General features: G+C 38.2%; 1 protein-coding gene across 1 annotated transcript; it reads right to left on the bottom strand.

The window, feature by feature from the left end:
• Positions 1-714: 714 nt before the first annotated feature.
• Positions 715-27966, bottom strand: LOC122655977 (protein VAC14 homolog). The gene is made up of 19 exons (XM_043850382.1): positions 27498-27966; positions 27267-27380; positions 27052-27117; positions 25445-25534; positions 25209-25328; positions 25097-25125; positions 24832-24974; positions 24645-24739; positions 20304-20390; positions 19998-20105; positions 19799-19890; positions 19496-19577; positions 14402-14467; positions 6192-6307; positions 5815-6097; positions 5603-5731; positions 3220-3288; positions 1422-1718; positions 715-1251 (listed from the first exon to the last, which is right to left on the bottom strand). The coding sequence occupies exons 1-19, from the start codon at positions 27585-27587 to the stop codon at positions 1147-1149; spliced, it is 2181 nt and encodes a 726-aa protein (XP_043706317.1). The 5' UTR covers positions 27588-27966; the 3' UTR covers positions 715-1146.
• Between the last annotated feature and the right edge of the window lie 34 nt (positions 27967-28000).

Consider the following 28000-nt stretch of genomic DNA (forward strand, 5'->3'; position numbering starts at 1 on the left):
TATAAAATAAGTAAAATGTCTTGGACCTAACTATATGATATATATGTTAAAAGTATGGATTGAAAATGATGGATTATATTAAAATGGATTAACAAAACCCTATTTACTGATGGAAGAAATAGTTTGTTTATCATGTGATACTGGAGAAGGAAAAAAAAAGAACAAAAACAAGGAACAAGAAAAGAAAATGATGGGTGACGATGTGATGGTTTTTTACTTTATCACATAGGCATGAGAAACAAGATAAGTGGGGGAGACTAGGAGAGATTGATGAAATACGAGAATATAAAGCTGAGATTGTCTTCATTATCGTTTCCAAAACCAGCAATACAAACTATCTATAAACCGGTTGTGGACTAGATAACAAAATCAGATTAGAAACCAATATAACTGGACCGAATGCAAAACAATTCTGATTTTAGTTTATTCTTATCCACTTCGATTTTGATTTCAATTTGTCAAAATGTAAACTGCAATGGAACCGAACCAATTGGCACCCTTTGTAATGAGAGGAGACTAACGGTGTTCTATTTTTAACATGAAATTACTACTTTGCCCATCAAATTAATCGCATACTCATCAAACAATTTCCGAAATTGAATTCACTCCATGAAATTGAAATATTTATCATACCAAATCAGACCTTAGTAACAAATAAAAATGATTTGGAGAGTATGAAGTTTATCACTTAAGTGTAAATGAACATGTACATAATGATCAGCAAACAAAAAAATAATGATAATTTACTTATGAACATTAGCAAAAGACAACAATGTACATAATTCCTTGAATGACTTATTTTTCTCAGATTTCTGTTAACTGCAGACCCTAAATATCGAATTTTCCCTTGCTGCTCACATGGTCTTCAATTGAAAAAATAACAGAACCACATGAGCATGCCCCAGTTTGCAAGTGGAAAAGAATAGGCTTGGCAATAGCCAAAGCTCAATCTCGAGTAACCCCAATTCCCACCCACCCCAACCCTCCAAAAACACAACACAACAAACCTCTATGATATACAATTTTACAATTACACCAGATCTCACTCATGGCTCGCAAAAAATTGGATCTGATAAATAATATTCCACAGGAACACTGAGATCGGTGGAATAGAAACCTAATCGGAGCCAAGAAAAACCAACATAATCAATATTGCGACTGTCCTGAGCCTCTCCATGATGATCTTGAAGGAGGACGGTTCATTTCTGGCACTGATGAAGGTCTACGGTTTTCTTCTGATCTTTGCCCCTCCTGCACATTAAATTGTCAAAAATCTAAGGGGCTGCCCAGAAAAATCCAAGTACATGTTTACCTTAAAGAGTAAAAATTCTATTTCAGATGAAAATATGCAATCAACAATATGGGTCATGAAGGATTATATAGCATGCGACATGGTGGCAATACATGATTCCAAAAGAGACCTGTGATAAGGAAGACGAAGTGGAATTCCGGGACTGCATCTCTGATTTTGAGTGCATTCGATGTTGGCGCTGCATGTGCTCAAACTGTTGCAGTCGTGAAGCAAAGTTAATCCCATTATGTGCATTCCCTGTATCCTGCTTTCTGTCAACATCCTCCATGATCTGTGATCCACTTGGTATCTGATGTAAACTCTGGTATGGATTTCCTGATGATGTTCGCTTGAATTGATCACCACCAAAGGAGTAAGAAGGTACGGTCCTCAGTCGAGTCCGTAATATTTTGAAGGCTGAACTTTGCTGCATCGGGTGAAACCATCATCATCATTATTATTTAGGGGCCCGGGGGTATGTAAGCAAGGAATAATACCAAAAGCTATGTATTTGAAATTTTGGAATAATAATGAACACAGTCAAGCATCTCTAAAACCCCAATAATTCATCAAAAAAAATTAAAAAAAACATTATAAAATCTCTAAAACCACTGAAATTATGATTGGATCTTTGACGTAGGCAAGGGAGCAAAAATCTATTACACTTGCGGGTAATGCATTCAAAGGAAATTGAAGGAGAAAACCACAAAATTGAACTAAAAAAGATGATTTAATGGAGAAAATAAAGTTACTGGATTTTAAATAAGAACGAAGCTAGGAATCCAAATCAGAAAGATTGCCAGGCCCTTGCCCCAGGATAACAAGTTAACAACAATAAGGAAAAATGACCAACAGTTCATACTCCAAACCAATACCAATACCCTATGGCTCAATTCCATTAGCACCACAGATAAAATTGTTTACAGCCCTATATAGATTACCCTTCTTAAAAATGGAATTAGACTTGAAACAAACATCTAGGAATAGACTCTCTTTAATAAATCTCTTTAACAAAAAGCCTCACATGAATCTAATTACGATATCGCAACTGCAATGAGTGCTCAACCCTTTTCCTAATTAAACTGGACCTGAAATAGATATCCTAATCTGACTACACTTCCTAAATAAAGATTCATGTCATTGGTAAATACCTCATCAGTAAAGTAGCCATAACTCTCCCGATACAAGTCGAAGTCACAAGATCTCAGTCTCGTGGGATGGTTAACTCAAAACCTTTTCAAATGACATCGATTTCATGTTAAACAGAGAAGTATTGACTATCCAAAATAAGCTCTAAGAAAAGTGATGGAAATAACCCAGTTTCCTATAATGTAGTGCTACCAAATACCAAAACTGATCCAATGGTTTGTCACACCATAGGAATTCTTCTCTATGTTGCTTCCGCATCAATCTTGTCATTAAAACCAATCAAGAGCCTGTTCATCAGAATTTCAAAGCACCCTTCTGAAAAAGAGATCTAACAGTTTTTGTGTAAATCTAGAATTAGATCTTTGGATGGGACTCTGTCACTTTTGCTTACAGGACTCTTTGAATCTAGCTTATGGCTGGCTCAATAAGGTTATTTCCTTTGGAATCTTCTCTGACAAAAGCAACATAACCTCCAGAAGCAGGGGGAAAAGGGTGCTTCTTAAGCTTCAATAGCTTATGGCGGTCAAGATTCCAAGCAAAATAATCTTATTGTGGCATTTTTAATTCCCATTATCACCAGAAGTTGGCTTCCAGAAGCCAAGAAGCTTAGCCAAACATGCACTGTGCCACTGAGATTAATTAACATATCCCAAGCCAAGTTTTCCTCATCTCAAATTAACACTCAAAATCTACTGAATTATTACACAAAGGAGAACATGAGAGAAATGAAAAAAAGAGGGGGGTGGGGGTGGGGGGGAGAAAGAGCTATTCAAACTTACCTGGGGTAGCAACATCAGTAGACCATACAATGCTTTCAACAACCATATGTATCTTCCAGGTTCAAGAAGCTGCAAAATTCATAGGATCAGGTAAGCTGACCAAAAGAAAATCCTAATCTATGAAGAAAAGGTAAAAATTTCTCAATATCAGGACACCTCTAATAAGAACACTAGCAAGGGAATTCAATGAGCATTCCCTGGACCACATTTTAAAATATGATTTACAACGAATACTGCATGACAACCTGCATGAGCAACTTTACTCGAATGCTTAAAAAGTTAACACTGTTTAAACTGAAGAAATCAAAAACAGGTTCAGAAGGAACTTCAGTCCTCTCATAAGTCCACCAAGGGGAAACACTAGATAACACAATCTCATTGATCTGATAAACGATTTAAATCCTTGAATAAGTTCCTTCAAAAGTACATGACATCTTGATCCTTGTTCCTCACACGTCAAGCGCCTACTACTTATCAAGAATACTTGTAAGCTAATTTAGACTTAGGGGTTCAGCTTCCTCCATGAAAAGTAAGATGGTGTATTTGTTCAAAATAGTAGTATGGATTATCCTATGCACCCAAAAGAAAAATTTTCAATCAAATAGGATCACAAAGACCCAATTAAGTGGTCAGCACTAAGTTCATCAGGTTGCTAATACAGCTGGGATAGCATAAACCCGAGGAATGACCAATCCAAGGGCCAATACCGAGCATGTGAGTAGTCCAGAGTGATTAATGATAACCAAACGGGTCACATTAAGGAATTCCCCTAAGAACTGAGCAGTTGTTCCTCAATACTTTTCACTTCATGTACCACCTGACCAAACTAGATGGAGCTCACGAAGAACACATTCTTGAAATAATGAAGTCTGGCTTACTAAACAGGATATTTTAAGCTTTTTCTCTCAGGTTCCCCCCCCCCCCCCCACAGTATTCTTAAAAATCTCCAAAAAGTACCCCAACTGTACCCACTGGAGAGCAATCATCACCTTCAAAGAAGAGATATTAATAATATCTCTTTCCATATGGACCAAAGAAGAGATCCTAATGTCCCATTCAATATGGACCAGTTGATAGACAAAGTACATCTAATGTTTCACAAATAGATCAGAAGCCAGATCACTCTGGCTGAGCACTCAGATGTCCAAACAATCAGGACCATGACACAATAAACAACAAAAGAAAGAAACATTGTAATATAAACTAACAAAGCCAAGACTCGGTATAGTAGTAAGTTGGTTGCATTGGATATGAGAAGTCATGAGTAACTTTTCACTCACCCATTATCAGTTATTTTATCATAATTTCGATGGTCTGAATGGAGCAAATGATACAACCCTTGGAACCCAAATGACTATTGACCACCCAATGGTTTGAACTCACAAGTGGTCTTGACCTAAAAAAGATTGTTGGCTATCAGCAGTTGACAGTCTAAAATGGTTTGACCCCTCAATCTAAAGGTTCATGCACAACCCTGACATCATGCAAAAGTTAAGTTTAAATCATGTGTGAGCATCTCCACTACGATGACTCAACAGTTGACAGTCTAAAATGGCCTGACCCCCTCAGTCTAAAGGTTCATGCAAAAGTTAAGTTTAAATCATGTGTGAGCATCTCCACTACAATGACTCAGCAGTTGACAGCCATAATTACATACCTACCACTGATTTTTACAATTATGTTTAAATCATGTGTGACCAAAGAGCGTCCCAGCGCACAAGGCTCTTGCTACTGCAGGGTCTGGGAGGGGCAAATGTACGCAGCCTTACCCCCACTTCATGGAGAGGCTGTGTCCATGTTTCGAACCCACAACCTGATGGTTGCAATAGCACAACTTAACTGTTGAGCCAAGGCTCGCCCACTCCAATAAAATCAGCATCCGTTCGGATCTGACAATGATGATTGTACTTTGTCAAGCTAGTTCTTCCATGATTATACTTAATTCTGAATTTCACCATCAAGATAAACAGAAGAGACAGGCATCTTGACTCTTGAGTAAGCACCACTAATTAGTAATCATCACAACTGGAAGGTGAGATCGATTGCAACAATCATAAATGGTGTATTATTGCTGCCGAAAAACTCTAAAATAGAAGGTTTTACTAGGATTAAGAAAAAAATATATATTACGAAGGTCAATAATCCTTCACTAGGTACAGGCATGGCAAGGAGAGCATCCAATCCCTAGATCAAATCACCGTGGCATTATCGTCCTGAAATGCATATGCTTTCAAGTGTTCTCCTTTCTTAACACCCCTCTTTTTCCAAACAGAAAATCGGAAAGCCAATTCTACTAACCGTTGAGAGTTTATATGGAGACAAAACTAGAGCAAAACCTAAATCTCTGTGATGAAACTGGATATACTGCAGAGAAGCTACAGACCTGCAATCTTAGATAAGCAAATATTGGCGTCTCCAGCAAGCGGATCAATTTGTCAAGCTGGACCAGGAATTTGACATTGATATCTTCCTCCCCCATAGACTGAATGACAGAACTTGCATGCTGGTATGCCTGTCAGGAAAGACTACAATTAAAAAGAACTGCAAAATAATATCCATGCAAAGATTGTACAATTGCCATGATAAAATATGTACCTGAGCTACTAAGCAAAGACTTATTGTTGCCATTGGTGAATGGCACCAGGAAGAATACAAGGACACAAATAAGTCCTTCCCAGCAGCATTCAGTAGAGATTGTTTTAGGAGATCTCTCAGGTCAGATAATTCAGATGATGTAAGTAAAATCAAATTCAGGGCCTGAACCATCATAGATGCAAAATCCAAGTCTGCTTCTCCCTCAAGGATTGTTGAGAGCTCCCGGTAAACCAGTTCAGCATCCAAAAGCACACAAAGACGGCGGATTATTAAAGCACCACGCCTGATAAAAACATTAAATTATGAAACTTCCTTCCAAATACCAAGATTCATTACTCATTAAAGATGGATTCTAGGATATCAAAGAAGAAACTCACTTCTCAAGAAGTGAGTGATCAACCCGGAAGTTGTGCACTAGGAAAACAACAAGATGTCGAAAATGAGGCGCATCTCTTGCTATACATGCATGGACTTCAAGTACCAGGAGCACTACCTGTGGATAACAAAGAATGAAGCCTCTTTGGATGGATTTTAGGGAAAATATGGGGGAATTGTCACAACTAGATATTCATAAACAAGGAAACAAAAGAACAAGAGCTTGATAGTTGCAATGCTCATACACCAGTAAAAAATTAATATGCATCAATTGCAGAATAGATATAAACTATAGCAACAGAATGAGAAAAAAAAAAAACACGCTTTATATTAATTCATAGTAGTCTCAGCAAGCAAGGTTTGCATAGGCATGTGAAGCTATAGATAGTTGGAAAAGTTGCAAATAAGGACATCAATAGGAAGAAGATACAGAACTGGATAATTCTAGTTACAGTGTATGGTAATTACAATCATACCACAAACACCACAAAGCCCCAGGGACTGAAGATTTGCATACGTACAACCATTATCAACATCAAGCCAAGAGCCTAAGAACTGGATAATTCTAGTTACAGTGTATGTAGTTACTATCATACCACAAACACCACAAAGCCCTAGGCAATGAAGATTTGCATCAGTACAACCATTATCAACATCAAACTCAACTAATTTTGTATCAAAATCATTTTCCCTCTAAATTTCTAACTATCAAATGACCACCACCATTTAGATGCAAAACTGTCCTAACTACAGCAGCACCCAGAAAACTTAACTGATTTAGTTGAGAACAGGGGGGGGGGGGAAATGGCACAAGCAGACAAAACAAGAACGTATATAACCATTCAATAGCTTCAATATTGCCAAAAAGCTGTACTAGCAAGGTGTCAAGTATCAGTATCAGGCAGCATATCAGAAAGATAACTTTAAGAGATGTATTGTAGAGACGCTAAGAGATGCTGGATACACTTTGATACGCATAGATATGCTTATGATACATGCAAAACAAGTGTTTTAATCATTGTGCATCATAATAAGCAATAAATAATGATATCCAACCAATGTTAGGTTATCTTTGTCTTCACAGCATCTATGTCATTAAAATATTCATTGCCAAGTGCAATATAACCTACTAATAAGTAATAAGAAGCAATTAAGTAAGAGGTCACGGGTTCGAGTCTGGAAACAGCCTCTCTGCAAAAGCAGGGGTAAGGCTGCGTACATTATGACCCTCCCCAGACCCCGCAGTGGCGGGAGCCTCGTGCATTGGGTACGCCCTTTTTAAGCAATTAAGTAAGAAGATATGAAAAAGAAAAATATATTTAAGTATTAGGATACTGGCTTAAAGTAACCATTAAAGGTCCAGACCAAGTAAGCAATATGTAAGTATAAACATACCATTTATTATAGTATATACATAAACAAACTACACCCTACTAGTAACATATTAAAGAATCCTGAACCAGTACGTCACTTAAATAAGAAGTACTTAGCAACTCAATTCAACTCAACTCAGTCTTATCCCAACCAAATGGGGTTGGCTACATGGATCCTTTTTTCTCCAATCAGCTCTATTCACAGACATATTTGTTACTATTCCTGAGCTATGCATGTCTTTCCTCACCACTTCTGCTAGAATCATTTTAGGCGTACCCCCGGCTCTTTTAGCTTCTTGATGCAGTTGCCTTGGTTTGGCTGGACCAGAACGACCCTCTTTGAAGGCCTAAACCAGTTTTCTGGTCTGGCAAGGGATGGTAGATGTTTGGTAGTTGACATAAAATCTTTAGTTTATTTTATTTTATTTGGGTGGGTAGAGATCACATAGGATTTCTTGTGGTAGTTCCATATTTGATATATTTCCTAGATTATTTAGTCTCTTATTTTAGTTGGGTTTCTATTTTGATGTAAGGGAGTTATCTTTAAATTTGACAGAGTAATCGGTAGAGATTAGATTTAAATGAATAGACTGATTGCATGTTCTTCCCTTTCTCTATGCCTTCTCCTTTCCCGTTCCCAGATTCGACATCTGTTCTTTCTATGTTTCTCCCTTCTTGCTGGTAAACCTTCTATCTCTGGGTACACTTGCTGTACGTAACTGAACCCATCGTCTCCCGTTCTTCTTCTTCTGTTATTTTTCTTCCTCCTTTTTCTTCTTCACTTGTTCTTATTCCTTCCACATCTTTTTTCATCTTGAATTTCTGAAATTATTTACTCTTACCCTGTCTAACAGTACTGTCGAACCATAACAAGCTGGTTCAATTCCTCATACCTTTCCTTTGTCCTTCCTCCTATCTTGGTTGTAGATTCTCCTACCCTAAGCAACATCAATCCTAAGGTTTTACCTCCTACAAGTCTTCCTCCTTAGAGAACTAATTCCAGAACTTTTGCTGAACCTGTTTTTCCACCTGGAGCTCTTTCAGGGTCTCTTTATTCAATTATGCTTGTGGTTTGGGGATTTTGAAGATTTGATTCAACAGGTGTAGGGTATATGAACATACTCTCAATTCCTCTTTTGAATTAGAGTTGTGGTTGAGAAGCTGGATCGACCACATGGAGTTTGTTACTGCTGCTTTGCTGCCTATCGTGAATCCAAGATTGAAGAAGAATCATAAGTTGTTATTTCTTCCTGTTTGTTTGGTTTCCAAATATACCCTTTCCTTTATTGTTAATTCTTATTTTATCCTAAGGTCAAGAGTACCCTTATTCTTTAATTCTTAATCCCCATCATATCCTTCCTGCTTTGTCTACCAGATTTCTCCCTAAAGATTCTATTTAGTTTACCAAATTGCCACCACCCCCTTTGTAAGCATTGAGTTATTTACTGTTTTGCCACTTAACTTTGAACTTGAGTGTTTCTTTGTTTAAGTGTACAAAAAGCGATTCAATAAGGGTTAATCTGACCCGAATTGCATCCCTTCAATCTGAATCAAATCAACCCTAAGTACTGGAGCATTCAAAGGCTTCCGTTGCACATGTCCATGCCACCTCAAATGATTTTCTCGCAACTTATCATGTATTAGAGGTACTCCTAAATTAGCTCTAATTTATACATTCCTTTTTTTTTTTTTTTTTGGTAAATGAATATATCACCGAACCCCAAGAGGGGGAAGGGAAAGGGAACCAATATACAAGAGAAGAGGAAACCGGGGAGGAGAAGGGGAGGGAGGAGGGGGGGGCAGCCAGCCTACGCAGAGGAGGGGGGCCGCAAGAGGGTAATATCAAGCCCCCAAAAAGTCAAAATATGCTTGTTTCTAGAGTTATCCTTACAGTGCCTCTGACGGATACATCTAAGCTTGGAAGATACATCAGAGGAGATGGCTTTCCAAATGATGTCGAAGGATCTAGATTTGGAAGTCCATCTCCTAATATTCCTTTCCAACCAGATATGGTGAATTGCAGCGCTAAAAACAAGCTTCCCAATTGTGTCACACATTGAGTTTCCTGGAAAAGTCTTGAGCAACCAAAGCCATTCCCGGTCAAAACTCCGGGCCCTTCTAGTCCGCAGCCAAATAGATGACAAGGCCTTGTTCCAGATGGTGGAGGTGAAGGGGCAGTCAAAAAAGAGGTGGGTGATGTCTTCTCGGCCAATCCAACAAAGGTTACAAGAGGGGGGGCTGGGATGGTGCGGTGGATGAGGAAGGCTTGAGTTGGCAAGCATAGTCTGAGGGCTCTCCAAACAGTGAAGCTGTGGCGGGGAATGTGGCTGGTAAACCAGACAAGGTTGTGCCAGGGAGCAGGAGGACTGGGGTCTCAAGTGAGGTTCCAGGCAGAAGAGGAGGTGAAATTTCCTTTGGGGGAGGGGAGCCAGATAACCCGATCCACTTGGTGTGAAGTGTTGGACTGGAGGGGGGGGAAGAGTTGCCCAGATCTGAGAGATGATGGTTGGGTTAAGGGAAGGAGGAGGAGACCAGGATCCAGCAGAAATGAGGGTGGAAACAGTGGTGTTCTTTGGGAGGCCAGAGGAATAAATTGCTCTGGGGCCAAGCAGGTTATAGAGGATCCCTAGAGGGTGCCACGGGTCAAGCCAGAGGGAGGTGGAGGTGCCATCAGCTATAGAGAAGGAGATACCCTGGAGAGTAAGGGGACGGAGGGAGAGGATCTTGCGCCAGATCCAAGAGGAGTCAGCAGGGGTTTTGACAGTTCAAATGGTATCGGACTTAAGGAGATAAGATTGGACCCAGGTGACCCAAATTGAATCCTGGTGGGAAGAGATTTTCCAGAGGAGTTTGAGAATGCCTGCGGTGTTAGAATCACAAATGAGACGGAGGCCCAGACCGCCCTCCGATTTAGGGAGACATGGACTTCCAACTGGCTGGGTGGAGAAATCTGGGGGTGTCTTTCCCTTTCCAAAGGAAGGCACATAAGGTGCGTTCATTGGCCCTTATGGTAGAAATAGGGATGCAGAATATGCCGGTCCAGTAGATGTAAGAGGCTTGGAGGACCGAACGAATGCATTCGAGTCTTCCAACATAGGAGAGGAGCATACCTTTCCAGAGCTGGAGGCGCTTGCGAATGTTATCGAGCATAGGAGTGCAATGGTGGCTAGAGAGCCTGGCAATGATCAGGGGGACGCCTAGATAGATGACAAGAAGGGTGCCAATGGAGAAGCCAGTGAGCTGGCGAAGAGTCTCCTCAAATACATTCCTTATTTTATCTTTTCTAATTTCTAGTTTTAACACTCATTCATCTCAACAACCTCATCTCGCAATTATAAGTACTTAGCAACAAATATAATTATAAATTATAGACCACAAATTATTCAAGATTATCCAAATCTGTCAGTTTTCCAGTTTAAATGTAATACTTGGCAAAAACAAACAAGACAAAACCAAAATTCAAGAAAAAATATCAATTTTTTTAACATATTTCAATCAGTGGATTTGATGTTCAATCTTCACTTTGACGAGTTTTAATTCAACTTTTTTGCTTGTTTAATCACTTCGCCTATATCGCTTTTGAGCAGCAAGAAGTTTTCTTTCAAAAACGAATTTTTTTTGGCAGCCTGTGTATCGATCCATATTGGTCTGTATCAGTCTGTATTGGTGGTACCATATCGGCCCATATCAATACTGTTTTGGTCCATATCATTTTTGCACATAAATTTTTTATGTCTTTTGTAAAATATCGACATGGCCAACCTCGATCCATATCGCATCAGTACTTGATACCAAGCCAGAGCTTATATCCAAAGCAGATGAGAACCAATAATTTGCAGAATCCTTGCCAACTGAAAAAGAGGGGGTGGGGTGGTTCCTTATTGCATTGCCCTCACGCCAAGCTGTTACATTAGCTTAAAAAGAAAAATAAGTTTGTGGTGGATCTCATGGCTATAAAAAGAATTTTTGGGCTTTTGCCACCTTGAACATTCTCTTAGGCTCTGATATCAGCTAAAAAGGTAGACGTTCTGGCCAGCAAACTAAGATGTTTGGAGGGCGTTTATATGTTGAGGGGATACAGCACACTTTTTCTTGTTCCTTGGTGGTTTTGTCCAATATCTTAGTCCCCTACTTCTTTGGTTTTCCTCTCCATCCTAATGAATTCATCTTACCATAAAGAGAAATAAGGGGGAAGAGGAGCATAAAGCTTATGAACTATCTTGGGCTACCCTAATTTTTCACCATCATATGCCTTCCAAACATTTTTACCCACATGAGCATAGATTCAGAGTCATTATATCCTGGCAAAAAGCATGAAACTTGATATTGACAAAGTGCACCCCTATGATGGTAGAAGTTGTGTGGGGTTCAAAAGTAGAGCATATGTGATGATCTGAAGACCTACTCATGTAGGAAGAAGTCCAATAGAGGAGGCCAAACCATGGCCTAATTTGCTACTGTTTTACTTGCTTTTATACTTGGTTTAATTCTTATGTTTTTTTGTCCTTGTTTTGTCAATTGAACTATGGTCCAATTCTAGTTCATTGTTGGGTCAATTTAAGTGACTTTATTTTTAAGTTTTCTAATTAATTATTTAGTTGCTTGGGTCCACACTACTTACAAGCATGTCAGGTGGTTGTGTCTTGTAAGTTGATTCGGCTGGGGGCTGTCCTAGTCCAACTCTGAGTCTGTTTTATGCTTTATATAATAAACATGTGTGGGGGTCTCATTCTTTACCTCACGATTTAGATACTTCAAGCTTGCTTGCTACTGCAACTGCTCTTCTCCATTGAGAAGTTCCTTGTGATTGATCAAGGTGAATGGATTGGTGTGTGATCCAATCGATACCGTGCAGTGTGAAGCCCGGGTAGATTGTCTACTATTTTTGCTCAAGTTCTATTGCTGATCTGCTGGTTTGGAACCCTAGTTTCAGATATCTGCCATTACAAGTAAGCTTTATTCTTAGATTTCTGCAACTATAACCTAGGCTTCTAGTAGATTATATACAGGGTTTTTTCTAAATTAAGCAAACTAGCCATCCAATCATTCTGAAATTTCTACCATATAATCATAAACCCTAAACAGAATTCAATTCAAATTTGAGCCTTGTCTGACGGCTGAAGTTGAATATATTTTGTTTTCTCTATTCTACCCCTACCTCCATTAAACCTGCAACTTAGAACTTCAAAACCCCATACCCGAATCTGATTTCTTAACTTGATTAACCTACTGAAATCAGACTACAACATATCTGATATCAGTCACTTGATTCCATATTCTAAGCCCTAAACCAGTACCCAAAATTACCATAATACCCTCATTCCTATTACCACTAGGACTACCTCATTACCACACATCTAACCAACCGATTGGACTGAGATTTTCAGCATAATTTCCCCTCCATATTAGCTCCACTCAATGGTAAACCTAGATCCATCCATCCATCTGATTGTCTTTTTTATGCGGATCCGGATTCCTAAAACCTTATTCGGATCAAACTTATGGGCCCACCTAATTAACATAAGTCCAAATAATAGAAGGGTAATGGCAATCTTGTAATAATCAGAATTTCCCAAGGGTTAAATTGGTAGGTAAAGAAGATAGGACCTAATAGGAATTAGATTTATAGTCCAAGGACATACTTGGAAGCAAAGTTAAGGTAAGGGACAAGATAGAATTATTGGAGAAGAGAGGGGAAGGACTTCATCCTCAACCTTGGAAAAGAGTTGCAGACCAGCGGAACCTCAAAGGAGAGATCTCCTTCGATACTTCTTTGTTTGGCTTCAGATTTTAATGGTGGGTAGACGATGGACAGCATTCTTGAATACAACTGAAGTTCATCTAAAACAGTAAGTGAAGAGAGGAAGTTTACCCTCTGAAATCAGATCTGGGCGATAGAGCAGAGATCAGATCTGATCTTAGGTTGAATGCTCCACTACAGGGGAAGGTTTGGGGCCAATATTGCAGACTTTGGGTTGCCCAAAGGATAGATACCACTACACCAAATTTGGGACAGAAAGGTTTAGGGATGACAGAGATGGATCAATCTCTATTAGTCTTGCTGGTTCGGTAGTAGCAGAAAATAACATAAAAGAAAGAAAAAATAACAGAATACCAGGAATAAGAAGGGGCGAGAAGAAAGAGAAGAGAGAAGTAAATAAGAGATTTCAGAGGAAGGGAGAGAGAGGTCACACGACCATTGCTATGTACCAACCGGCACCATAAACAACTCAATCAAATTTCATTCTCAAATCTGCTTCAATCGTTGGTTACACATCTATTTATAAGACCCAGAAAATAAAGACTCCTAATTATTTACTAAAACCTAGACTAATAAAAATAGAAACTAAATAAAACTCAAATTGGAAACTTCCCTGCATGCCTAGTGGCTACCCCAAAATAAAATAATTCCTAAATATCCTACTGAATGTATAAACCCACTTGGACCCGGTTCGTCTTCATATGGGTCCCCCAGCGGGTTTAGCCTGGGCCAAGAAATTGCTCGTGCATCACTGTTATTACAAATCACCTTAATCTGAACCTATCCTTTGAATATTCATCTTGGTTTTGGCTACTGATTTGAACTCTCAAACCAGTACTACATTAATATGTAACAATTATACAAGTATGTTTTTAGATGATCAAGAAAATGAAGTTTTTTTTTTTGGGGGTAATGATCAGGAAAGTGAATTTCAACATTGTAAAAAGAAAATGATGATTTTTTACCATTTGCAAATCTTCTATAGCTTCGACGAATACGTATTTATAACGATTATAGAAAGCATTCCAATGCATACCAAAAAAAAAAAAAAAAAAGAGAACCAGGAGGAAGAGATTACCTCATCAGAAGGATCTGATAGCACTCTAAGAAGGGTGTCAAATATGTCATCCAAGAAAGATAAAACCTGTTACAGTGCAAGCACAGAAATAAAACAATTCCATATGAAAAAGAGTTCCAAGCTTGATAAAAAACAAAAGGAGTATACTAATAAACAGAAACACGAATAAGTTACTGGTAATTTATTTTAAAAGAACCAAATCTTAGTAGAAAATTAAATCAATCATTAAGTAGCCATGAAGACCAAGAATGAGGCAATGGAGAATCTACTAGCAGCATGGAAGATTGAGCTGACGGACTCGAGATAGGAAGTTAATAAAGAACTGAACGTCCCATAAAACAAGTTTCTTAATACGTTTGGCAGCTATATACTGCATATCATACAGAGAAATGTGATCATATTGATTCTTTCATGGTTTGCATAGCCACCAAATCTTATGTGCTCTCGTTTCTAAAGGAGGGAAACCAGGAAAGCTTGCATTACTGTTAAACCTGGATTTGCTAGCTTTACACATCAGCGACATTCCCTACACTCCAGAAAACAGAGTTCTCTTCTAAGGTCCACAATCAGGCTCTTCTGTCTAACCCACTAGACTGCCTGTCACACACACCCTCCCCCATCCCCCACCGTTAAAAAACATAAAAGCCAAAAGGAAAAAAAAAAAAACAAGGCTAACACTCATCAGCAAATACTTGATTCCCTCGTGGAAAACAAAACAAGATGTATATTACTACAGGATTCATGGCAAGCTAGGAGAAGCTAACAAATAGGGAAAAAAATACTATCAAAGTAATCATATATTATATATATAATGGCCTCCCATTCATTACCAAACAATAAAAGATAAATTCAAAGGCCCCAAGTGGCCAAGCCAAGAGGATATCAAGATAGAAGTAATGGTTAAATAATTACCCAAGGCTGGGGACCAACAGTGTACAAGACGTCAAGACCTAGTACCACAGGCCTTTAATTACCCCATAAAATAGAAACAACCAGCAACCTGGTTTAGGATGATCAGAGCTGATTACAAGTTTACAACTCTGGTCGAGTAGCTAAGATAGAATGAGTGTTTCAGCCAAGTTTGGTGACCATCGATGGCCAGATTGGAATGTCTTAGAAGGTTTTCAAATTAGTAATTTGTCGAAGTTGGAATCCAGATTTGAAACATCCAGGAAACAGCAACTAGAATGAAATAGCAAAAGAAATCAAAATAGAAAGTGAGAAAATGGATTTAATAACTAGTGAATCAACATAGAAAGTGAATATGGGAAATAGAAACTACCAAAACAGAATTAGAAACTATTAAACAGCCATAAATAACTCTCATATTAGCAACTAAAACCCAAAAAGAAATTGGAAATGGAATTAGGAAGTAGTGAAAACAAATCAGCAAGTGCCATGCAAAATAAAAACTAGTAGATTAATAAAAATCCAAATAATGTACGGTGGCTTCAATAATGACAGATTACTGCTATCAAATTTAGGGAATCGAAGGGAGAGAAGAGGGTAATATTAATACCAAGTTCCAAATCTGAAAACTGAAGAAACGACTGAGGGAAACTAAAGTTACAGTAAGACAAATCAGAACAGAAAGTGGATGCACATGAAAGAGGGGGAAAAAACTGACTTTTGAAGGAAGAAGAGAAGGCAGAAGAAGAATAGGTAAATGGACATGACCACGCTTCTCACTTAGGCCTTGAGCAGCATCTCACCAGCCTTCTTGGCTTCCCACCAAGGTAGAGCATCACTTCTCACAATAGTAGACTGTGCCGTACAGCAAATAACAAGCATAAAGCTCACAAAGTGTCAAAATCATTGGGGGATCTAGCCCCTTCTCCTTTATAACTCAATAGCAATCACTAATACAGGAAAACCCTATGTATGGTAGGACTTAGGAGGGATCCCTCACAACTTAAGTCTCCCTTAAAAATATAAGTTATTAGAGCATAAAAAAAATAGAAACTAACTACTTAATTCACGTAGAACTTAAACCCCCAATATTTGGGCTTATAGAATTGACCCACAACAATAGTAAATCCAAAATTATTAAGCCCGCCCATAATAACCCATTGTCCACTCAAATTAAGCCTAACTTAAACCAAACTTTTAACCATAGATTTAGTTGGAACCAAAATACTAAACCAAACTCAAAACAACAGGCCCATCTTCTCTTCTTGTTGGAATTCTGCATCAAGTCTTCCCGGCTTTTAAAAAAAAAAAACTCGACCTCGAATTTTGTAAAGTCAAAGGATTAGTTTCATGTGGTGTATTTCCATCTACGAAACATGGGAATCAAATTGCTACATATAGTCAGCTACAGAAATGGTGCCTTGCAATAGGGAGCTTAATTGATCATGTAATCATGACCGGAAGGTTTACAAAAGTTACTTGCCTTTTAGTTCTTCTTTCATCTCATCCCAAGTAGTGGGTGTCGTACTCGTACCTCATATTTGCAACCTCCACTCTTGATTATTCCACCACTCCCTTGCTGGTCCAATAAGCTTTGCATGAGCTAACTTCATTTTCCTTGTACCACTCATGCCACTCAAAGTAGTCATCCAAAGCAACTAGCCAATCATAGAAATCTTGTGGGTCAGACTTTCCATTGTACCATTTCAGTTCGAACCTAACCTTTTGGGAGTCATCAAAATGCCTATTAGATGCACCAATATTACCATCGAGATATGCTCTCACGAAGTCCTCAAAGGAAGGTTGGGGTGTGGGAACCCTCTGAGCCCTCCACCAAGGAATCTAGGAGGATTATTTGTAGCAGACTGCACTGGAACATGGTCAATTCTATGGGCATTCGAGTGTTCAGATAAGGCAAAGAAGAGTCAAATAGGTGCTCAATGGCATCCATACGATCAGGCAATTGTTTGAGCAAATCTGTGAATTGCTTATGTGAGTCTTGCATATCTTCAGAATTAGGGTTATTAGATCCATGTTCAACCATGGCTTTGGTACTAAATAATGTCTAGCCTACAAGACCTAGTACCGCAGGTTTTTAATAACCCCATAAAATAGAAATAACCTGCAACATGGTTTAGGATGATCAGAATTGCTTACAATTCTAATTGAGCAGCCTCTAAGATAGAACGAGTGTTTCATCCAAGTTTGATGACCATCTAATGGCCAGATTGGGATCTATTAGAAGGTTATCAAATTAGAAACTTGCCAAAGTTGGAATCCAAAATTAGTAACTTGCCAAAGTTGGAATCCAGAATTAGTAACATCCAGGAAACAACAACTAGAACGAAATAGAAAAAGAAATCAAAATAGCCAGTGACAAAATGGATTTAGTAACTAGTGAATCAACATAGAAAGTGAATAGAGAAATAGAAACTACCACAAACAGAATTAGCAACTGTAGAACAGCAGCAAATAACTCACAGATTAGCAACTAAAATCCAAATAGAAACTGGAGGTGGAATAAGAAAGTAGTGAAAATAAATCAGCAAGTGCCATGCAAAATAGAAACTAGTAGAACAATAAAATCCAAATAAGGTATGGTGCTATCGCAGGGCTTCAATAATGGCAGATTACGGCTATCAAGTATAGGAAATCGAAGTGAGAGAAGAGGGAAATATTAATAACAAGTTCCAGTTCTGAAAACTGAAGAAACAATTGAAGCAAACTACCTTACAGTAAGAAAAATCAGAACAGAGAGCGGATGTGCATGAAAGAGGACAAAAATTAACTTTTGGAAGGAAGAATAGGAAAAGGGATATGACCAGGCTTCTCACCTAGGTCTTGACCAGCATTTCACAGGCCTCTTGGTCTCCTACCAAGGTAGCATTGCTTCTCACAATGGTAGACTGCATCTCACAGCAAATCATGGTTCAAAAACTCGTTGATATTTCAGCGGAAGTTGGCTAATTTCGAAACTACCAAGATGAAATGCAAGGAGAATCAGGGGATTGACATCAAACACAGAAATTTTAACCTAATGGCGTATCGTTTCGGTGATACGACTTTTTGGGGTTTATACATACAATACACTGTTTTGCGAGTTCTGGTCTGTTTCAGCTGTTTCTACTGCAGGAAGGGGAAAACCCATTTTTTTGCTCATTATTGCCACCTCACCTCTATACAATGCTGGAATACGGTGTTGGGGGTTGCCACACCACTCCAATGACATCGTTTGCTGCATATTGATTATAAGATTTGGCCAAATCAAACAGTTCCAGGTAATGAACTTCCCAAAAATATTTTTTTGCAAAAAAAAATTTATATATGATAAATACCTGAAAGTTGGTGATGAAATTTTTATATGTCAGACAACAAAGACCGATCTATAATTTACTTGTTTTACTTGCCTTTTCTGTCTTCTAGTACTAAAACAATGTGTAGAATAGGCAATATTACACAAGGTATACAATAGGGTTCAGCATATACCGCCAACCAAGGGTGCAAATCCAAACCACCACTTTGTGTAACTTTTCTTGCAATATGAAGGTTATATATGTTTATATAGGCTAAAATAAGGATTCCCTGAAGTATCAAAGCTTATAATGGTCCTTTTCCCTCCAAAATGGCCAACCGAAACATACTAGCAAAAAATGCACTGTTTCGGCGAAATTTTGCCTATTTTGATAGATTTCAGCCATTTCAGTCTGACCAAAACGAGATCGAATACGAAACCTCACAAATTGTCAAATCGTTGGAGGGTCTAGGCCCTTCTCCTTTATGTATAACTCCAGAGCAATCATTAAAGTAGGAAAACCCCTATGTACGGTAGGAGGGATCCCTTACAACTTAAGTTCTCTTCAGAATAGAATATTCTAGAACATTGCAAAATAGAAACTAACTATTTAATCCAATTATAGGACTTAAATCCCCAATATTTGAGCTTATAGAATTGGCCCATTACAATGTCATACCCAAAAACATTAAGCCCATGGCCTATATAGCCCAATAGTCACTCATATTAAGCTTTAACTCAAACCATCGGTTCAGTTGCACCCAAAATGCTAAACCAACCCCCAAACAACAAACCCATCGTCTCTTCTTACTGAAATTCTGCAGCAAGACGGCACACAAAAAATCTGTAAACATCAATGAATCCCTAAATTAGTTGAAAGATCCATAGATTACCTCAGAACGGTGTCTGGCTAAGAGGGTTGCAATCCAATGCAATGCCTCAATCCGAGTGGCCTCCCATTCACTAGATAGTTGCCTGATAAAAAATAAGACCTAACAATCACTACCAGTCAATATATATAGGGCTTATTAATTCCGGATGAACATTGCCAGTGAACTAAATTATAATATGGAACCCTCCCATGGAGTTTTCCCCTGCAGCTCTTCTAGAAGCACAAGAGCTTTATAAACCCATAGATACAGAGGCATCAGTAACCTTTAAAACCTAGCTGTTTTCCCAGGTGACAAAAACTGCACCTCCTTGCAATGGAGAGGATAGCTCCAATATCAAATCCCTCGGCCGGATCAGCCCTGATTGCACGAAGCTCATCGTTGGTCTCACGAGCAACCTGTAGTTAGAACAGTGTAACTTCAGCCATGGAAGAAGCTTGACAGTCCATAAATGGATAGAATAAGCAAAATCATTATTTTAGATAATAATAGAAAAATCCATTACCACTCTAATTTTCTCCTCTTTATCAGAAATGCAGGGCAAGATGGCTCCCAAAATATCAGCATAGTAAGGAATAAGCTGGTCTCCACCAAGTTTTACAAATTCATTTATCTGCATGATCAAGATGTATCAAAAATGATTTTCAGACTGATTACAACCCTCAGTGGATAAGTCTGCCAAATAACAAGCATTTAGATCCCATCCTCTACCACTAAAAGATTTGAATAAAAAAATTATATCAACAAGGAAAGACAACACCAGACAGGCAACTTGAAAATTTTCCATGATAAAATGAGCCAATCTCCTTACCCATGTGACAGCTGTCAGCCGAGTGAATTCATCCGGAGAAGCTGCTCTTTGTACCAATATTTCAGCCATGCGACCATAATCTACAGACTTAAAAGTAGCATTTTGCAAATCAGAAAATCAAAGACAAATGAGCCATCAAAGAATCAATTTGCATATTCCAACATAGGTTCAAACTAAAATATATCCATCCTCCAAATTCCTACTTTAAAAGAGGGAAAAACTGCTACCAGTCTTCTAAGAGATGGGTTGACGCAGATCAGCATCAAGAAAGTTACTCTCAAAAGTACCAAAGGAGGAAGAACCTGGCTTCGTAACTCAGACTTGCGGTTCTGAGTTAACTCAGTCTTTTTCTGGTTCTGGTTTGGGTCTCCTTGAACCAATTTAGCTGGTCTGTTCCAGGTTTCTGGTTCAGCCATAAATCAGATTTTGGGTGGGGTTTTATGGTCTAGATCTTTCTGTTTTTTATATTGTAAGTAGTGGGATGGAATAGGTTATATAAGTCCAAGCCCATATTATCACAAGGAAGGATTTAAGTATCGGAGCGTATCGTATCATCTCGGCCGATACGTCTCGGTATCGGTCGTGGCCGAGACGAGACAGGTCGAGACGTATCTTTTTTTTTTTTTAAATGTAAATGTCTCGAATGTATCGGTATGTATCGACCGATACATATCGATACGATACGATACGATACGGTCGATACGTATCGATACAGACAAGACATGATTTAAACCATTATTTTATTATTTTTGAAATAACGATACGTATCGAGACGTCTCGGTATGTATCAATATGTATCGACCGATACATATCGATAAATATCGAGACGTCTCGATACGTATCGGCAACTTAAAAACCACATGGGCCCAAGTCTTCTCAGAACAGAAAACTCGAGCAGGAGCAGGCTGGCGGAAAAAAAAACAGTTCCAGCTTTGAGAAACCCATCAAAAAACATCTTTAAACTTGGTTTTTGCCAAAGATTTGTTGAGGGCTTTGATTCCTTTGCCAAAAACGAACCTAAAGGAGGTGAAATCTCATCATTTGCTGCATCAAACAGCCCACATTCGAAATCAAAAGGTGTTCTTGAAGGGAAAGGTAGGTTTTTTGAAAAAAACTTGATTCTTTTGTTTAAATCTTTGATTTTTGGTATTTTTTTTGCTATGATTCAAAGGGAATATGTTAAACTAACTTAGTATTGCATTCTTTGTATATATTTACAAAGATTTGAGTTCAAAATCCATGTTTCTTTGCATTTTTTACCCAAAACCGAAAATTGCTTCTTTAAAAAGATTTTTTTTTATTTTCTTCTAAAATTTAAAACAAATGCTAATGTATGTGTTCGGTCAGTACACAACATCATCCTAGTCGCTCCTATTGTTGAAGACCCTTACAGACATGACTTTGATCCACCCCGACATTCTTCATGGCAATAGAGTGACTCTACATGTAAGAAATTTCATCTTTTAATCTTTTATAACAATTTCAATGTGCCGCACTTGTCTAGTTATTGATTATTCACAATTCTTAGTATATATGCATGATATATGACACAAATTGCTTGTTTATATTGTTTTTATTGTCCACAAGTGTATTTCCATGTGTATTTTGATCATTTTCATGCGTTTCTGCACCGGTCGATACGTATCTCCGATCCGATACGATACGATATGATACGTCTCTTAAAATCGCCCGACCGATACGATAACCGATACCGATACTTAAATCCTTGATCACAAGAGTTTATTTCGTTCATAACACTCCACACAGCTCACGGTGAGTTTTAAGTTAGTTTGAAACTTTGTTTTAGTTTCCTACACTGTTTTATTTTCCTTTTTAGAGTATGAGAACTAATAACTCAATTCTATAAAAGAATGTAAAGGAGTAAACCCAACCCATGTCTTCAGTTGAATATATCAGGCTTTTACCTCAAATTCTGTGAGACTCAGAATACTGCTGTGGGAAACAGAAGCTTTGGTGGGAAGCCAAAACAGGTTGGTTGGACTCCAATCTAGGTCCAGGTGAGAGGTTTAGAGCATTACCCTTTTCTGCTCCTTTATCATTATATATAATATGAAGAGTTACAACACAGCAAGGACTAGAAGACTGATGCGGATCCGGGGTTCCAAAACCCGACTCGGATTGCTTGTGGGCCCGCCCGATCAACAAATAACTCAAATCTAATAACTAGTGGCAATCTGGTAATATACCAGAAGTTTCAAGGGCTATTGGTAACTAAGAAGCAATGGGACTTGAGAGGATTTACCATTTATTGTCCAGGGACAATCTTAGAAGGGACTGTAAAATATGGACTAACTAGAATAAAGGAATAAGAAGGGGGTAATTTTGGAAAACAATAAGTAAGGCTTTTAAACAAAACCCTCGATTTGGGTTTGGGGTTCTTCAACCTCCTGCAACAGTCAATGGCAGAAGAACCAGCAGGCTTTCAAACGATAGCACTCCTTCAGTACTTCTCTGTTTGACCTAGGATTTTAAGGAGAGGTAGGTGATGGATAGACCTCTGGATTACATACCAATAGAAACCCTATCGACCGTCATATTACTGAGATTGTAAGGGTTAAGTCACTGTTGGCGGACAGGTGCATGAGCCACCTAGTTGCAGGTCTGGGATTAGGGACTGAAACTCATGGATTTTTGGTCGCCCAGAGGAGAGGATCCTATGCCAGGAAGATGGGGAGAAAAGGAGGAAGGAAAGAGGGAGATTGACTCTCAAAATCTGAACCCAGTTATGCTGGAACAGAACAGCATATGGGGAAGTCCAGAAACTTAAAAGAAAATATAACGGAAGAAGAAGAAGTAATCAAAGAAGGAGAATAGAATAGGGAGGAAAGAAAAGGTCACACAACCTGATTCATTCGTACCACTCTGCAAACAAACAACTCAAAAATTCATTCGTCAAAATCTTAAAATAAACGATGATTACAAGAGTATCTAAAGATAAAAGTAAGAGGGGACTCCTAACCCAAATAATCCTAATCATTAACTAAAACGGGACTCTAACTCTTTTAATGCTTAGCCGACTAAAACTAAAACAAAAATTACAAGATAAACCCAATGAATAAATCTAAAATAAATAATTAATTAAATATCCTATTAAACCCAAAAACCCAATTGGACCTGGTTCATCTTCACATGGATTATCCAACAGGTGTGGGCCGGTCCAAGGAATTGCTCCTGCATCAAAGGCTCTTCTGTCCTTGCGGTAAAAATTATACTGATAAGACTAAACAACCAACATAACTAGTCTAAAGCAACTAAAACAGGAACAGAATACCAACACCGCATGGTTCTGACAATAATACCTCTGTGGTACTATATACATAACTTAATACTCCCCCTCAAGCTGGAGCATATAAATCACCCATGCCCAGCTTGAAACAGCCCTTCCGGCAAGCAGGACTAAACAGAGGCTTGGTTAAATTTGATTGCTGAAATCGAGTTTCTGATTGGTAATCTCTTACTCTAATCAGGTCTGAATTTCTGCTATTGTTATGTGCAAGGGAGACCTTTGGATGCTCCAGTACGATGGGGTGTTTTGATTCAGATTGAAGGAGCTAAACTAGCCCGGGCTAGGCCTAAAATGACTCCAGGAGAAGTGAGGAAAGACGTGCATAGCTTAGGACTAGTATCAAGTATGGCATTGAATAGATCTGATTGAAGAAAAAGGATCCATGTAGCCAAACCCCATTTAGTTGGGATAAGGCTGAGTTGAGTTTTGTTCATTAAAGATCAAGCCTTTGGCTGTCTCCTGAGTTTCATATTACAAGTAGAAAATTTGAGTTTTGCTTTCATAAGACCTGATATTTGAAATCTGTTTTCAGAGATAACCATAGGACCTAGCTCCAAATCTGAACTTGCTGCTGTTTTGATAGAGTCCTATTGCTACTCAACTTGCTGGAATTCTCAGATTAGACTTTTATTCTCGGTTACAGTTTCTGGTTATGTTTCAGTTTGAACTTTGAATACTTGACTCTGTTTCTGTTTGATCATCTTTTAATACTGTTTTGAGATCAATCCAAATCCTGCTATTGGTTCAGGGTTCTAGAACAGTCCTAGTCTAACTAGCATTCTTCTATAACTTAGAATCTGACATTTGGATTGATTCCAGATTCTGATATTCTGTTCTCTTCACATAATAGAGTATTCTATTAAGCTCTGAAATGCATATAATATTCTGATTTGATCTTATTATTCATTCTTCAATTCTGAAACTAATCTCTTAGGCTTCTAGAAACCCATTATTGGTAAGTGCCCAGGTAGCTAGATAAAATTGATTAATACAAGCAGAAATATCTGAACCAGCTACTTTAACACAAGTCTTACTGGAGAATTCTTGATCTCTTGAAGAAATTCAGAAAGTGCCGAATCAGCTTGTTGCCGAATTTCATGGCTAGAATCGCTTAACATGTTGAATAATCCTGCAATTTAACAAGTGCTCTGAGCTAGCATTCAATTACCAACAACAAAACCAAACGTTTATTTGAATGAAAAGTTTGCAATCAATATTTACCATCAAGAAAATCTGGAAGAAAGCCAAGCATATCAATATCTGGAACACTATCAAGTACAGTGATCCATCCTACCAAAAATTGGCGGACATAAGGATTTAAGACATTCATACGCTCCCTTAGCAATGGTATAAATTCTTCAATGCTGAGAAGAATCATGCAATCACAAAATAAGGCCATACAACCAATTGATAATTCAAAACTAGTATGTCAAAATTTCTGATATTCAATATCAAATTACTCAAACTTCAACAGGATACTGCATACCTGAATTGATCACTTTCAGTTACAATGTCCTGCACATCAAAAGAAAAACTATTAAACTTTACATGATAAAATTAGCAAAGCCAAAATATGATGGGAGAAAGCTTGGGTTTACCTTGACAAGCCGATCTAAAAGATGTGCAGCACTTTGTACATTGGCATCTGAGTCTGCTGAGAGCTTACATAGTGCATCAAAGATTTGATTAAAGAACACAATGAAATCACCTCTTACAACCTGCACAGCAGCCATCAAGAATGAGATTCAACTAGAATAATGGTGATGAAATCTAACTAACAAAATAAATAGAAAATTGGGGAATAAAATTTATTAAAAAATTCATCCATTCTCACCTTTGCAATGTTATACAAAGCTTCACAAGCATAATAGCGAACTCTGCTATCTTGGTCAGAAAAGGAATTGAGCACAGGTGGTACAATTTGCTGTCATTGAAATCAAAAAGAATAAAGCAATAAAAACACTATCCAAGAAAAGTGAAACAAAGATAAAGGCAGAACCTGGCATGATTAAACAACTCATATGCCAACAAAAATAAGGGTGGTATGGTAACTTGGTAAAACATATTGATGTTTGAAATCTATTATTTTATCCTTCAAATACATGACCAACTTAAACTTGGCCCATATCTTCCAGATATCAAAGATCAAGTTCTTTGGACCAATATCTGCCCTCAAATTGTATTTGTCCTTTTTCCAGTTGATAAAAATCCATCACCGAACAGGAAAGCAATAATCATAATGCAGGAATACATCAAAATAAAAAGTAATAATAATTTCTACACTGTTTGAACCTTCAACTATAAACAATTCAGAGCCCAGAAGTTATTAAGCTCTAGCCTCTACTGGGCACCCTTCCAGCAGGCTATAATAGACTTTCAGAATTCCTATCTGTTGCACTCCAAAGTGCACCACATTACAGAAGAAACACCAGATCATTTTGCCTCTTGCAACACAACTTTGTACTTAACAAGAACCTCAATTGAGAAACAAACACCCCAGTCTAATCCATTCACCAGGTGAGCTCTTCTAATGCACCACTGTTCTTCACCAAGATGTACCCCAATTTTCATATCTTTGAGATTGACTGAGAAGGATCAATACCATCAAATTGCACTGCCACACAAGTACCCTAACATCTATAACCTAAGGTCAACAGAAGGCCCTTCAAATGCAACCATCAAGTGTTCGTCACGTGGATTCAGAAAAAGGGGTCATCAAAGGCTAGAAACAGTGACACCATGGAAAGTAGTGTTTTACATGAGATTGCATGAGTCAAAACTTTCAAGAGCTGACATGTTCCGAGTATTTCACCCAAAAATCACCACTATAATGCATTGCAAACGCACAAGCCACACCACAAAAACCTGGGACAACCATTCGAACCCACAGAAAACCTCATACCATTTAGCACTAACCAACAATTACTTATGTCATAGATCTTGATAGCCAAGGCGTCAATCTTTCAGTTTTTATGATGCTATTAACAAATTCAGCTTCTTAAACCATCCCACACACATGGCTAGTAGTCATCACTATCATCTACAATCTCATCCCAACCGTTTAAACTCAGGCAAACATACCCTGTCCTTAGGTACTTAAGGAAATAACTGTAACTAAATAGATGGATCCTGTATATTTCTTTTTAACAACACTGGTTCTAATATTTCTAAATGTAGTACTGATATTGCAAAACAATAACTCAACCAATATTAGACAGTTACATGATTTGTTAGCATGTGGCAGTCTCCCTGGGTGATTTTTTTATGCTTGCATTGATGTTTGAGACTACTGGTATTTATACAGTCAGTTAAGAAGACTGCTTTGAACTTCTTCACAGAAGCTGTTGTTGATGGAGTATAGAAATGCAGAATGTATGACACAACTACAGGAGATGTAAAGTTGTTCCGATCAAATAGACAAGCTAGAGGCCCTAATCTTACCTCAAGATGCTGAGCGGCTTCTGTTGTCAAACCAACTGTTGCAGCAGCAAGTCCTATTAAACCTCCCTGAAGAAAACAATGTTGCCAGACAATTCAAATTAAAGAGATTATTATGATTTTCAGTATAATTTACAAAAAAATATAAATTTTAAGTCAAACCAAACAAGAAAAAGACTCATCGCAGATAAGCAAAGTGCACATCTCCATCCACGAACCTTACGGTGGTTCGCCTGTGGCGAGTAAGTGAACTCTGTGGTCAATACTTTGATAACGGTCGATATTTTGTCATGATCTCCGGCAACCGCAAGTTGCTTCACAATCCCTTCGACCTAAAGCATTCATTTCATGTTTAGATACAACAAATTCAGGAACTTCAGACCAATCAAAACCCTAAGATATTCAGAATAAGCAGAAGCAAACGAAATTGTTGGATGAGAAACAAAAACCTCCAGTGCAGCATTCTTGCGCTTCTCATATAGTTTGTCCGCAAGGTTCCGAAGGACAAATGTCGGAATTACCGACACACCGTCCGACATGGCACCCAATATTGTTTCCAAAAACTCAACTTCGTTTACGAATTTTCTCTTCTCCGTATCGGAACATTTGCATATATTTTTAAACCAGATCGGCAATCAATAACGTCATTCAACGTGATCCAATCTAAGTTTCTGAAAAACAGATCGCAATTACAGAATACCAGATCGAAAGAGTGAATCAAAAACCCTACTTTGCTCTCTTCGTCCCTATCTCTCCCTCCATCTTCCAATCCGTCTCTCTATTTATCGTGAAGACCTTCTGTTTTTCTGGTTGTTTTATTATTTTTTCTTTCTTTCTTTCGTTCTCTCTTTCTTCTCCTTCTTTCTTTTTTGGCTTATCACCGTCGCTGCGTTTACCGTTAGTCGTCTGACGTCTCGTCCACCGCGTTTAAACTCAGGAAGTCATAGGACGG

Source organism: Telopea speciosissima, chromosome 3, assembly GCF_018873765.1.
Source record: "Telopea speciosissima isolate NSW1024214 ecotype Mountain lineage chromosome 3, Tspe_v1, whole genome shotgun sequence".
Classification (NCBI taxonomy): domain Eukaryota; kingdom Viridiplantae; phylum Streptophyta; class Magnoliopsida; order Proteales; family Proteaceae; genus Telopea; species Telopea speciosissima.

Excerpts from the sequence above, each read along its gene's own strand:
- LOC122655977 (XM_043850382.1), bottom strand. The coding sequence starts at position 27,587 with ATGTCGGACGGTGTGTCGGTAATTCCGACATTTGTCCTTCGGAACCTT. Across the intron at positions 20,391-24,644 it reads AAGAGATCAAGAATTCTCCA|TCTGTAGATTATGGTCGCAT; the intron begins GTAAGACTTGTG and ends GCTACTTTTAAG. Across the intron at positions 6,308-14,401 it reads TATCAGATCCTTCTGATGAG|GTAGTGCTCCTGGTACTTGA; the intron begins GTAATCTCTTCC and ends TGTTATCCACAG.